This window comes from Heterocephalus glaber, unplaced genomic scaffold (assembly GCF_053883595.1).
Source record: "Heterocephalus glaber isolate CG9 unplaced genomic scaffold, H.glaber_assembly_v1.0 deba00000901, whole genome shotgun sequence".
NCBI lineage: Eukaryota > Metazoa > Chordata > Mammalia > Rodentia > Bathyergidae > Heterocephalus > Heterocephalus glaber.
In genome coordinates, this window is record NW_028258171.1 from 14,057,384 (window position 1) to 14,070,655 (window position 13,272).

General features: G+C 36.4%; 1 protein-coding gene across 3 annotated transcripts in view; it reads left to right on the forward strand.

The window, feature by feature from the left end:
- The window catches only part of Styx (serine/threonine/tyrosine interacting protein), a 118,661-nt gene that overhangs the window by 17,721 nt on the left and 87,668 nt on the right, over positions 1 to 13,272 (forward strand). For all 3 annotated transcript variants that reach the window (XM_004835525.4, XM_087207992.1, XM_087207994.1), the window contains 7 exons: positions 1,786 to 1,883; positions 4,554 to 4,614; positions 4,954 to 4,990; positions 5,781 to 5,820; positions 5,903 to 5,953; positions 6,765 to 6,837; positions 11,471 to 11,564. In XM_004835525.4, the coding sequence (XP_004835582.1) occupies positions 1,786 to 1,883; positions 4,554 to 4,614; positions 4,954 to 4,990; positions 5,781 to 5,820; positions 5,903 to 5,953; positions 6,765 to 6,837; positions 11,471 to 11,564 (454 nt within the window). The remainder of the gene's footprint in view (positions 1 to 1,785; positions 1,884 to 4,553; positions 4,615 to 4,953; positions 4,991 to 5,780; positions 5,821 to 5,902; positions 5,954 to 6,764; positions 6,838 to 11,470; positions 11,565 to 13,272) is intronic.

Consider the following 13,272-nt stretch of genomic DNA (forward strand, 5'->3'; position numbering starts at 1 on the left):
ACTATCTCCTCAAAACCTCCTCCCTCACAGTTTTAACTTGGTCTTCTTAAATTTGAGAAAACTTCTATGGCAGTGTTCTCTGTCCCACCCTGAGTCACTGTAATGCATATTTCTTTCATATTTCTTTCCTTACCATCATCCCCAAAAAATACCTTTCAACAACAGCAAAACAATGCTGAAGAGAAACCTTTGGGAACAAATGCTTTTTGACAAATACAGATTAAGTAAAGGGGACAAATTTAGCTTCTTGATAAATAGTGAATTATTTCTTTTATAAAATTTTTCCATTTATAGTTATAAGGTAAGGTCATGATTTGCTTTATATAAACAAACTATTGAAAGATAAAAAATACTCTGCTACTACTTTGATTTCTATTTTGGTAAGATTTGCTTTACTCAGTAACGGTCTAAAGTGCCTTTAAAGCTTGTTAAAACAGGTTTTTGTATGTCCTCTGGTAGTTTCTCACATTAATAAGGTAGTCTGAAAACTCTCCTATAAGTAAGTGTAAACAAAGGAATGAAGGTTGAATTAATTAGAATTACCTCTAAGGTTGGCATAAATGTGAATATAGAACCACTCATTAATTATTAATCCTACCAAATACTTTTCTTGCTCTAACTCAGGGTGTACTTAGGAAACAAAAGATAGTTAGCTCTCATCTATGTTGACATATGAAAGTTTGCTGCAACAATTAACATTTAAAACTTCTGCAAATTATATTGTTGTAATCCATTCAGGCTACTCTAAAAATGCTGTGGACTGGATGGCTTCAATAGGCATTAATTTCTTACACTTCTGGAGGCCGGGAAGTCAGTCGGTCCTGTTCTGGTGAGAGCCCTCTTCTGGCTCACAGGCCCTGCCTACTTGCTACATTCTCATATGGTCAACAGAGCAAGTCCTTGTCTCTTTTTTATCCCTCGGGGAGGTTCTACTTCATGTCCTCATTGAAGCTGAATTATCTCCCGAAGGCCAGCCTCCTAATACTACACTGGAAGTTCACCGTATAAATCTCGGGAAGGGGGCATGAACATTCAGTTCATAACACATATGAATTAATGACTTCTGTCATGAGTTATTAGTACTGTTCTGGTTTATTTCATACAGAAAGTGGGAATTAAAATATGTAGAATTATAAGTTGAAGGTATTATAGAAAATGCAGAGTTCTTCTGACTTCTCATGCCACATGATTTGCTCATGTATTGGGCAAATAATTATTGGACTTACCTGTGCTACACAATTTTATTTTATTTTTTTTGGTACCAAGATCGAACTCAGAACCTTGCACTTGCAAGGCAGGTGTGGTGGGCTACTGAGCTAAATCCCCGGCCCTGTGGTATAAAATTTTAAATTATTATCGTGTATAATTGTAACAGCCAGCCAGTTAATAGGTAGCATTTTCCCATTCTCCTACAGTGCAACTAAGAATGAGGTCAGGCTCTTAGCAGGACTGAGGTTTGTAGCTTGAATCCTCGTGATTCCAAATCCTGTGCTTTTAACCACTATGTAATGCTGTTTTCCAAGTAAATTGTTTTTAAGATCTCATTGAGCTCTAGAATTATAGACATGAGATATCCTTGTTAGCCCTTTGAAGACAATGAATGTATTAATCTTGAATCATTGAACTCTCTTGCTGATGATTTCAGATGAATTATCATAAAATTAGCTTTAATCCTCTGTGCTTGGCTCAGAAGTAGGTCCTGTGTATTTTGGAGTGTATTACAGTAAAATGATTTGTATTTTAAACTGTTTCTCTTCCCTGTCTGCTTTCTCTTTTTTTTTACAGCTGCCTATACTACAGAAACATGGAATAACTCATATAATTTGCATACGACAAAATATTGAAGCAAACTTTATTAAACCAAATTTTCAACAACTATTTAGGTAGGAATCATTGCTGTGATTTATAAAAATATTGAGGATAGTAAACATGTAATCTAGTTTTTGCTTCAACTTCATTTTATACAATAGTCTGTGTGTATTTTGTGAAGGTGGGCTGTGTGGTACATAATTTTTGATTTTTTTTTCCATTAACTTTATTGGTACATTTTAGGTGTACAGTACAGTTACCATTCATCATTGGGATCTTGTACCTGTGGTACATAATTTTTAAAATAAAATTTATTTTGAATGTTTAAATCATTTTCATAATGCAGAATTTAAAGGTTTAAAAGAATATGTATTAAAAAGTAGGCTTTCCTTTTGTTATCTCCTAGATACTCAGTTCCTATACCTAGAGGAATCTGCTGTTAATGCCTTATTGAGTAATTGAGTAGCTTTTCAGGGTTTTATACAAGCTTTTTTTTCCTCTTTTTTTTCCTTTTTGTGGTACTGGGGATTGAACCAAGGGCCTTCACACTGAGCCACATCCCCAGCACATATTTAATTTATTTTGAGACAAGGTCTCCCTAAGTCACCAAGTTACTAAGGCTCGGCTGGAATCCTGCTTTGGGCTCCTAGAGTGTTGGGATTACAGTTGTATGCTACCATACCCAGCAAAAAACATTCATAGAGATGAACTTTGGTTTTCACACTTAATTTTTCAACTTAATTTTTTGGAGATTGCTTCATATCAGTATTTATAAAGCTGTAGTATGACTATACTAAAATAAGTACAGTTGAATATCTAATGGTTCTTAAGTATTATTTTAAATTCATTATTAAAAGGATATATTACACATAATTAAAGGTAAAAAGGTACATAAGCCACCTCAGTTTTATCCTGGGAGGCAGCTACTGTTGACGCTTCTTGAGTACTTTTCTAGAGATATTCTATATCTGTATAAAAGCATCTGTTAAAAACATTTTAATGCTTCCCTCTATTGTTTATAAAAATGAATACAGGCTGGGCATGGTGGCACACACCGGTAATCCCAGCCCTCTAGGAAGCTGATTAAGAGGATCACAAGTTGGAGCCCAGCATGGGCAACTTAGTGATTAAGTGAGACTCTGTCTCAAAATGAAAATAAGGATGTTGCTCATTACAAAGGCCCTGGTTCACTTTCTAGTACCACAAAAATAAAAAGCAAATAATGCAATCTATAAATATCTATAAATACAATGTACTCCAAAATATACTGCGTAAACATACAATAGAACACTATGCAACCATGAAAAAGAATGGAGTATATCTTTATGTGATGATTTGATATGATCTTCATGATTAAGTACATGAAAAAAACCAGTGTAGAACCAGATTAAATTCCCAGTGTGTTAAAAAGTATATGTATGCATTGAAAATTTCTTGACCAGCGGAGTAGAAACTTCACAGTACAGTAGATGCTTCTGAGAAGAAAAATTGAGGGTCTAGAATGATAAAAGGATCTACATTTCTTTGTATATACTTTCACAGTGTTTGTTTCTTATCAAGATGGGACCTTGCTACATTGCCCAGGCTGGCCCCCTGCTCCTAGGCTCCAGTGAACCTCCTGTCTGAGCCTCCTCAGTAACTGGAACTACAGACCTGTGCCACTACCCCAACTACACTGTTACAGTTATTTTGTTTTGTTTTTACTTGTGAAAGAAGTACTTACCTTTCTATCTTTGGAGACATATAGAATGATAACAAGAAAAATATTTAGCAACCATTCATAATCTACAATCCAGAGAAAACTCTAACATTTTGGTATATTTTTTTCTAAATCTTACTGTGTTCCATATTTGTACTGTGTGTACACACGTTTATACACATGTATGAAAAAGGAAATCAAAACCAGGGTTTGTACATCCTTAGCAAGGGCTATAGTACTGAGTCACATTTCCAGGCCGAGAATGTTGTACTTTAAAATGTAATGCTTCCATGCCTGTAATCCCACTGTAATCCCAGCACTTGGGAGGCTGAGGCAGGAGAATCACCATGGAGTTCCAAGCTAGCCTGGGCTACACAGGGAGACCCTGTCTCAACCCTCCCCTCCACCCTGAAAAAAAAGTCATGCTATTCATTTCTGACTTGTATAGAATATTGATTTTTCGTAAAGAACTGTGCCGAGTGCTAGATCTTTATCCTAATGAAGAACCATTATTCCTCAGACTTACTGATGTTGGCTTCTTACAGATTGATAATTCTAGTAGCTCTTAGTATTCAAAATGGTGTCCACAGTTAGGTCTGCCCAGTTACTTAGGATGCAGTCATTGTCACAATCCTCGTGGTTTATATATTGGACTTTTCCTAAATCCTGTTTTAACCTCTGTGTATTAAGCCCTGAATTTTCTGAAGTTTCTACCTGAAAGATCACTGAAGAATGTATTCAGAACTTTTTTGTATTTTCTATGTCTCCTCTTACCTAGAGGAAAGTTTCTTTCCTGCTAGTTATTTTTCTGTTTTAACTAGATGGATTTTTTTATATACTGAAATATCCGAGAAATGTTAACATGTTAAGGGTTTAAGTACTATTCCCTCAGGCAATATATAAATCTGTGACCCAGTTCTTGGATATGTGATACTTTAATAATTATTTTTGTGTTCTTTTCATGATTACCAAGAAATACTCAAAGTTTTTTTTAATATATGAACATTTTATCTGAAAATGCTTATCACACATGTTCTATTTTCAGATATTTAGTCTTGGATATTGCAGATAATCCAGTGGAAAATATAATACGTTTTTTCCCTATGGTAGGTATCAATATTTTAATATCATTTAAAATTTATTTATGATCTGACCTCTTGATTGTCCTAAAATTTTCTACTTTTACTTTGTTATCTAACAATTGCAGGGTTACTTTTTTTAAAAGGCAATAAATTATTTGTAGAAGGCTTTTCAAATTAAGTTTAGCTTCTACGCAATTTTTTAAAAAACTTTTAATAGTTGTATTTGTAGCATTTTGGAAATCTTGAATTAAGATAATTTTTATTCCATAAGTTAGCAGGGATTTGTTTCCTGTAGATTTTATTTTCTCAGTGTTTTATGCTTATGATAATCTACATATTATAACATTGTCTTTTTGCCTTCAGACTAAGGAATTTATTGATGGGAGCTTACAAACTGGAGGTAAATCATATTTCTTATATTTAGCTAGTGTTTATTTTTAGGAGGTTCTTTGTATAGTTATATTTTAGTTGGTAATTTTCCTAAATCCAGGATGTGGAAATTGTAGTTACATATATTAGAATATTCCCAAATTTATATTTTGCCAACTATTGATTTCATTTAGATAAGCTTTTTGAAATAATCTCTATATTACTATGTTCAAATTCTTTGTGAGGTTCACATTTCTGTAAAAGTCTGTTGTATTTCTATATAATTAAAGACTTGAAAATTAGTAAATACCCTACTGGCATATATATGATAGAAAATGTTTAAGGAAAGACGGCTGTGGCTTGAAGTGGTCTCAGTGTATCTTAGTTACTTTTCTCATTGCTGAGACAAAATACCCGATACCCAAAGTCAGAGGGGAAACAGCTTATTTAGCTCATGGTTCATAGAGGTTTCAGTCCGTAATCGGCTAGCTCCAAGGGAGTGTGGCACATGGCAGAAAGGCAACAGTTCATGGTGGTGGAAGACAGCAAAAGCAGCAAGGGACCTTAACAGTGTCTTTCTGCCCCTTTCATACTCTGTCTAGGGTACTGTTATTAGGGCGGTGGCAAAAATCAGTGGACTGATTCAGTAACCACACACCTTTAATCCCAGCATCACACACTCTAGATTCAGCCACCCCTGAAAAAGCCCCATCTAAGTCCGCATTAGGCTTTGGGGGGATATCTAGACACAAACCATCACAGTATATTTCAGCCACTGGCTTAAGTGTTTTTCTGAGAATAACCATTTTTTGTTTTTTCAGGAAAAGTTCTTGTCCATGGAAATGCAGGGATCTCCAGAAGGTAGGAAGTTAGACATAATCTTTCTTTTTCCACTATTTAATTAATGAGTTGTTCTCTAAAATTTTTCCCCTTGTTTCTTTAGTGCTGCCTTTGTTATTGCATACATTATGGAAACATTTGGGATGAAGTACAGGTAAGCAAGTATATTAAAACCCAGCCACAGTTTAAATTCTCATTAAAATGAAGTTTAAAAGAAATAGGTATTTGAAGTTAGTGCTTGCTTTATTAAAAGGCTAACCTTATGTTTTATTTATTAATTGTTGAGTGAAAAATGACTTAGAAATTGGATAGTCTTATCGAAAATAATCTTTTCCAAGCATAATACATAGATTTCTTTAAAAGATCTTTTTGACCCAAAACAAAGCAAAAACCTAGCTAGTATTCAATATTACCTTTCTGTTTGTCTTGTATAAGTTAGAAATTTATCATCGACACCTTTGTGTTTCACTCCCAAATGGAAAATTTTGCTTTGAAAGTAACAGTTTGTAAATATTATTTTAATTCAAATACTTTGCTTATTAAATGGAAAAAGATTTACCATGCAGTGTGTACTTTACATTATATATATATATATATATATATATTTTTTTTTTTTTTCTCTCTGTATTATTTGGAATGTTGTCCGTAAGGTAATGAAAATAACTTCCTTTAATTCCACTGTAGCCAGTACTGATTGTTCCAGGCACTTTCAGCTTGTTTAAGCCTCACAACAACACAGGGTGTTAGCTTTTCATTTAACCAGTGATAATATGTTGAGCATGTACTGTATAACAGGTGTATTACAAGCATAAAGTGCTTTACTCTTTTTTCTCATCTTCACAATAGTCTTCCAAAAGAAATATTAAAATACTCATTTTACCAATGAAGCTGGGACAAATTGAGTCTGGAAAATGAGATTAATTTGTGAAATAATGCTTTTTCATGAATTTTCTTTTCCTTTTCAGAGATGCATTTGCTTATGTGCAAGAAAGAAGATTTTGTATTAATCCTAATGCTGGATTTGTCCATCAACTTCAGGTAAGTACTCTCCTCTTTCTCCTTAAGGCACTCAGAATGTAAAGTCTTTTGTCCTTGTCACTTAGATGTAGAATTTAGAATTTTCATAACCATGATTTGGTTATTCTAGTTTACATTTGTATTAAAAATATTTTTAAAGTTATGGTTAATAGCAGGTACAGTTATACATGCTTGTAATCCCAGCTCCTGGGGAGGCTGAGGCAGAAGGGTCAAAAGTTTAAGGCCAGCTTGGTCAACTTTGTCAAATGCTTTCTCAAAATAAAATTTTAAAAAGGGCTGGGGATGTAGCTCTGTGGTAGAGAGCTTGCCTCACATGCTGTAGACCCCAGGTCTAATACCTGGTACAAAACAAAACAAAACACAACACAAATTGTTAGGAAGAAAAAGGAGTTGAAGGCATATTGTTAGATCCAAGGTAAAATAAAGCATACTAGTGTTTGAATTTTAAGTACACACTGAACATCCCTAATTTGAAAATCTAAAGTCTGAAATGCTCCACCATCTAAAACTTTTTGAGTGCTGCTACGTGAATTACAGATGATCAGCCAGTAAAGCCTATGCAAATATTCTAAAATCTAAAAAACTCCAAAATCAGAAACATTTCTGGTCTGAAGCATTTTGGATAAGAGGTACTTAACCTATGTTCCAAATACAGCAGCCTTTTTAATTTTGTGTGTTCTATCTTTTGTATGGTATTTCAAATTTTGTTGACACCCAGCAAATGTACTAACTACATATTTCTTTGTTTTTTTTGCCTGGTTGTGTAAAAACTTTTTTTTAAAACAAATTTTTATATTTGAAAAAGTAATATAGGCTTATGGTTAAAAATAATTCAGCAGTGCTTAAGAATACAATGTAAGTAAGTCTCTTTAATTTTCTATCTTGAAGATATTTTGTAATACACAGTTAATTGGTCACATAACATTTTGGTTAGCAACAGAATAGAATACATGTAGGACATGGTGCCATGGTTTATAAGAGCCTTGTCTATAAAGGAAACTTGTCTTTAGAACACTGATTTGACTTGGCTATGTTAGCTTCCCATCATTATAACAAATATCTGAGCTAAGCAACTTATGAATAGGAGAGAATGTTGGAGGCCCTGGTCTGTGACTGATTGGCCCTGGTAGCTTGGGGTGGTGGTGAGGCACCCCACCACGGTAGTGTGTGGCAGAGCAAACTCATCTATGTCACCAGCCAGAGCAAAGAAAACAGAATGGGGCTGGTTCCCACAAACTTATTCAGGGTGCACCTCCAGTTATCTAAGTATAGTACTTCCTGCTAGGCCTCACCTCTCAAAAACTCCACCACCTCCCAGTGGTGCCACTGCAGGACCAACCCTTAACCTGTGGGCACGAGGGAGACATTTATGATCCAAACTGTGGCAGTGCCACTTTTGTTACAGTCCATATGGTCATCTATATTTGGGGCTGTTTCTGGACTCTGTTCTCTTCAGTGGATCTGTTTTATTGCTGTACTTGTGTGGAACAGGGTTTTGGTTTGCTTAATTTTGTTTTATTTTGTGACAGGGTCTTGCTGTTTTACCCAGGTTGGCCCCAAGTCCCTGGGTTCAAGCATTCCTCCTGCCTGAGGCTCCTAAGTAACTGGGATACTAGTCATGTACCACCATGCCAGCCCAGTTTCAAATACTGTGATTTATTTTTTTTTTCCGGTACCGGGGATCAAACTCAGGACCTTGTGCTTGGGAGGCAAGCACGGTGCCACTGAGCTAAATCCCTGGCCCTCAAATACTGTGATTTTATATAAATAATGTATGATATTTGCTCAAGATTCTTTCATTAATGTCCTTTCCAGAATTTTCCTGGTGAGTTCTTATTTGGTATCACCTTTACTGGGAGGAATCTGAGGGTTTTTGGGGGTTGTTTTTGGTTTTTTGTCATGAGATTTTCTATGTTGCCCAAGCTGGCCTTACTGAGAAAGATGTTTGAGCTGACATAAATCATGAAGCTATTTAGGGGAAAGCATTCTTGGTGGAGGGAATAATAACTGGAAGTGCCTTGAAGTTGGCATACGTATGGTGCTTTCAAGGCACTGTGAGATTGTTGTGGCTGGAACAGAATAGGCAAATGAGATAGTAAGGGATTAGAGAGAGCTGAGAGGGATCCCTGTAAGTAAAGAAGTAAAGTCTTTCAGTTTTCAGTGGCAGAATGAGTCTTATAAGATCATTCTGGCTGCTGTCTTGAATGTAGGGTACAAAAACTTGAGAAGGACAGAAACAAGTAGACCAGATAGGCTATTGCTATAATACAGTGGGAGACTACTGAGTTATAGCAAAGTGGCAGCAGGGGAAGAGGTGAGAAAAGATCAGGTTTGAAGGTACAGAGGTCAGGATTTATTACTTGTTTAGATACACGTTCTAAAAGGGAGAGGAAAAAGCTGAATCTAAGTTTAGTGCAGCGGTGCATATCTGTGACCCCAGCACTGGAGGATCAAAAGTTCAAGTCTAGCCTGGGCTACCTAGCAAAACCCTATCTCAAAAAATGTATTAAGGCTGAGGATGTAGCTCAGTGAGAAAGCCCTGGGTTCAGTCCCAAATACTAACAAAATAAGAAAGAAAAAAGAAAGTCTAGGCCTTTTACCTGAACACCTGGAAGATCAGTCACTCCTTAATTAGGAAACTACATTAGATTAGGAGATGGTTTACATATAGAGAGCTTGAGAGGGGCTGTCAGGAAGTAGGCGGGAACATATAAGTGAAGTTCAAGAGAAAGAATCCTGTGTAGGGATTGCCAGTATACAGATGTTATTGAAAGCTCTGGAACCGGATGAAATCACTAGGAATGAGTGTAGATGAAGAAGAGTTCAAAGACAGAACCCTATGCACTCAGACCTGTAAGAGGCTGGTAAGATGAATTAGCAGGAGCTTGATAAGGAAAGGCCAGCAAGGTAGGAAGAAAATCAGGACAGGCTGCTGTCTGAGATAGATGTCAGGTGAAGACAGTGTTTTTTACAAAGCAGGAAGTGATTCACTGTCAGAACCTGAGGTCCTTGATTGCCTCGATAAAGTTCTTGTGGAGTTGAGGAGGGTAAGTGTAGTTGCAGATTGTTCCAGAGAAAATGGCAAGAGAGAAATTTCAGCAAGAATAGTCAATTCTAGGAACTTTGCCTTGAAAGGGAAAACAGAAATGAAATAGTGACTGGAAGATTAAGAACGCTTTACTCAGATAGGAGGAAGTTCAGCATTTTCTGCATGCTGATTGGAACCCAGGAGAAGGGAGAAACTAGTATTTTGCCACAGTTGTATGGTATGGTCTAGTCTCCTTTGTTGATTCTATTATTCATTGTTTCTATGGGTTTTTCCCTCTCTTCCATTTTTTTTTTTTTGGTACTGAGGATCGAACTCGCTTCCTTGTGCTTGCAAAGCAGGCGGTGGGACCACTGAGCTCTCTCTTCCATTTTTTTGTTGAATTTGGATGCTGTCATGTCTGTTATCATAGGCCTTCCATGAGCCCTTTTATCTCTTCTTTGAATTAACTTTAGAAATTCCATTGACTTCGCTTGAGCTGCCATAACAGAATACCATAGACTTTGTGATTTAAAAACAAATTTATTTCTTACAGCTCTGGAGGGTGGGAAGTCCAAAATCAGTGTGCCCACCAAAGTGCCTCAGGTGATTGTCTCATATAGTCAGGCTTTAGGTTTACCCCTTTAGAGGCCTTTACTTTTAGCTGAGCAAGATCAGCAGATGACAGGCGACATGCAACCAAGATTCTCTTCCACCTTACTACACCTGATAGCCTGCTTCTTGCAAAAATGGCAAGCGTGGGTGTCCCGTTTTCCTTAGTACGCCACCCCTCTTCTCAGAGCTTTCTTGTACTGAACTCACTGTCTTAGCGTTCATGGGCTTGTTGGAGCTGTCGTAAATCTGCTACCAGTTTTGGAAAGTATGAACTGTACCTGCATTGCCTGAGAAAGTTGGAGAAATAAGCATCTTATGTGCCTAGCTTAGTCTGTTTCCAGTTTTTAAAAACTTTATTACAGAAGATAATATACCCATAGAGAATGTATAAAATATAAATAAACATCTCTGTAACCTAGACCCCAAATTTCCTCTCCATGCCCCTTCCCCGGCACAACTCTTTCTTTCCTGAAGGTAACTATCAACCTGGCCTGTCTCCTAACCCTTTCCTTAGTTTTCTTCTCATTCTTTTCCTAGTCAACTTAGGGATATTTCTTATTCTTATCAAATGTTTTCCTTGTTTGCAGAAAGGAGAGTTACAGAAATGCCTTTGTTCCCTCTTTAACTGGAGGCAGATTATTGTTGTTAAGGAATTAGATAACCAAATAAATACTTGAATATATTTTATTTCACTTTTTTCTTAGAATCATTAATGAGATTTCCAGTTTAGGTTTCTGATTGTTTTGGGTTTTTTCCTTAACAGATGGAATTAGAGGTCATTACAGCTAAGGTCCCAGTGGCAGAGGGCATATACTGACTGCCACTTCAGTGTGTGATACACTAGTGTAGGCTATTAACATGACTTGATTTACAGTTATCAGTAGTTGGCAGTTATGAGATAGAAATTTTAAACCTCCAACAGCATACACATTAATCACTTTTTGGTATCTGAGAATGAAAATGTATGTTCAAGTAAATTAAAATCTTTTTTAGGAATATGAAGCCATCTACCTAGCAAAATTAACAATACAGATGATGTCACCACTCCAAATAGAAAGGTCCTTATCTGTTCATTCTGGTACCACAGGTAAGAATTTTTTCTTTTAAAAAAGAAAAGCAAAGGTGGAAAAGACACATCCATTGCTTAATACAAGTTGTACCAAATAATTTAAATTGTTTAGAAAGATTTAGGAAAACTTGAATTAAAACAAGGTAATTTGAAAAAGACTAATTTTATAGTGAATAAATGTGTTATAATGAGCTTTTGCACTGTGTGTACCGCTGTGTATAGTAAATTAGAATCCGCTGGTTAGATGATCAGATATCTACTTATGTTTCGTTTTGGTTTTGTGATACTGGGGATTTAAACCCAGAGCCTGGCACATGCTAGGTGAGGACTCTGCCCCTGAGCTACATCCCTAATCCTGCTTGGTTTAAAGTCTCCCAAGTAGTACAGTTCTATTTAAAAGATTAAAATAATACGAGGAGTCTGGATAATTCAGGTGATCTTGTCAAAAACAAAGGATGGGATGGGCATGGTAGTGTGTATACACACATGCACACGCACAGACACACACACACACAAAAAGAGCTGGGGACATAACTAGGGAGCCTCTGGGTTCAGTCCCCAGTTCCCCATCCTCACCATGTTTCAGATTCAGTATGGTGAAGGTGAGCTACTTTTTTCTCTTGCCGTCAGTATTTTGATCTCTTCTTCCCTCTTTGCTATTTTATGAACACCCAAACCCCCTCTCAAAATCTTTTGTCTTCCTTTTCCGAGACTTTGCTACTCTTGTTTATTTCTTTTGTTTTTAGCCTACTAGATAGAGTAGTTACGCCACCGCTGTTTTTCTGTCCCAGTTTATTTCAGACTTCTTTTGAACCAGCACCCTTACAAGGTAGGAAGAGCAGGTCCTATACCTTGCTAGTGTCGACCTGGAATTTGAGCGCAGGTGATTGGGTCCACAAGTCCAAAACACTTTGCACTGAACTACACTTCCTGAAGTGATAAAGCTGCGTACTCATCTCCTGGACTCAACTTCCTGGCTATTATTGACTCTGCTTTCCTTTGTCGCCTCTACATAGTCACTTTCTAAATCCTACTGGGTCTCTTTTCTCAGTATTTTAAAAATTCCTTATTTATACTACCCTTAATCTCAGCCCACTTCAGGTCCATATTAATCTCTTATCTGAGCTTACTTGGTCTATTTTATATATCGTGAACCAACTTCTTTTTCCTTTCCCAAAGCCTTTTCTGACTTTATTCCTGCAGAAGAAAATATATAGATTGCCCTAGGTAGTTAAGGCCCTTCTGATTTTTCAATTTGTGCCTCTCTGTCCTTTTTATAATCTGCCTTCCAGAAAACGGAACTAGTTTTCCTTTTTTTTTTCACCTAAAATGTATCGTATTGTCTTCCTATTCTTGTACATCAAATGACATTTTGTCAGGAAAACTTTGATAATACAATCTGCCTCCAAACCCTCTTCATTCAGAATTCCTGTAGAAGCGCAGTACTGAAACCTAATCACAGCATCTGTATTTAACCTCATGACTAGGGTATTTTCTTCCACTTTATTCCATTGTATTGACATTATATTTTTATCCTTACTGGTTTGGTCTTGTAGTGAAACATCAGTTTTGTTATCAGAATCTGCCCTCTGCATTAATATTTTACTGTGATTTAGTACAACCTTTAGGGCATAAGTTTGAGACCATGCCATTTCATTGTTAGGCACAAAACACAGCCGATTATGTCAAGTTCAGCTGTTCCCTATCCTGAGACTCCAATTTCCTG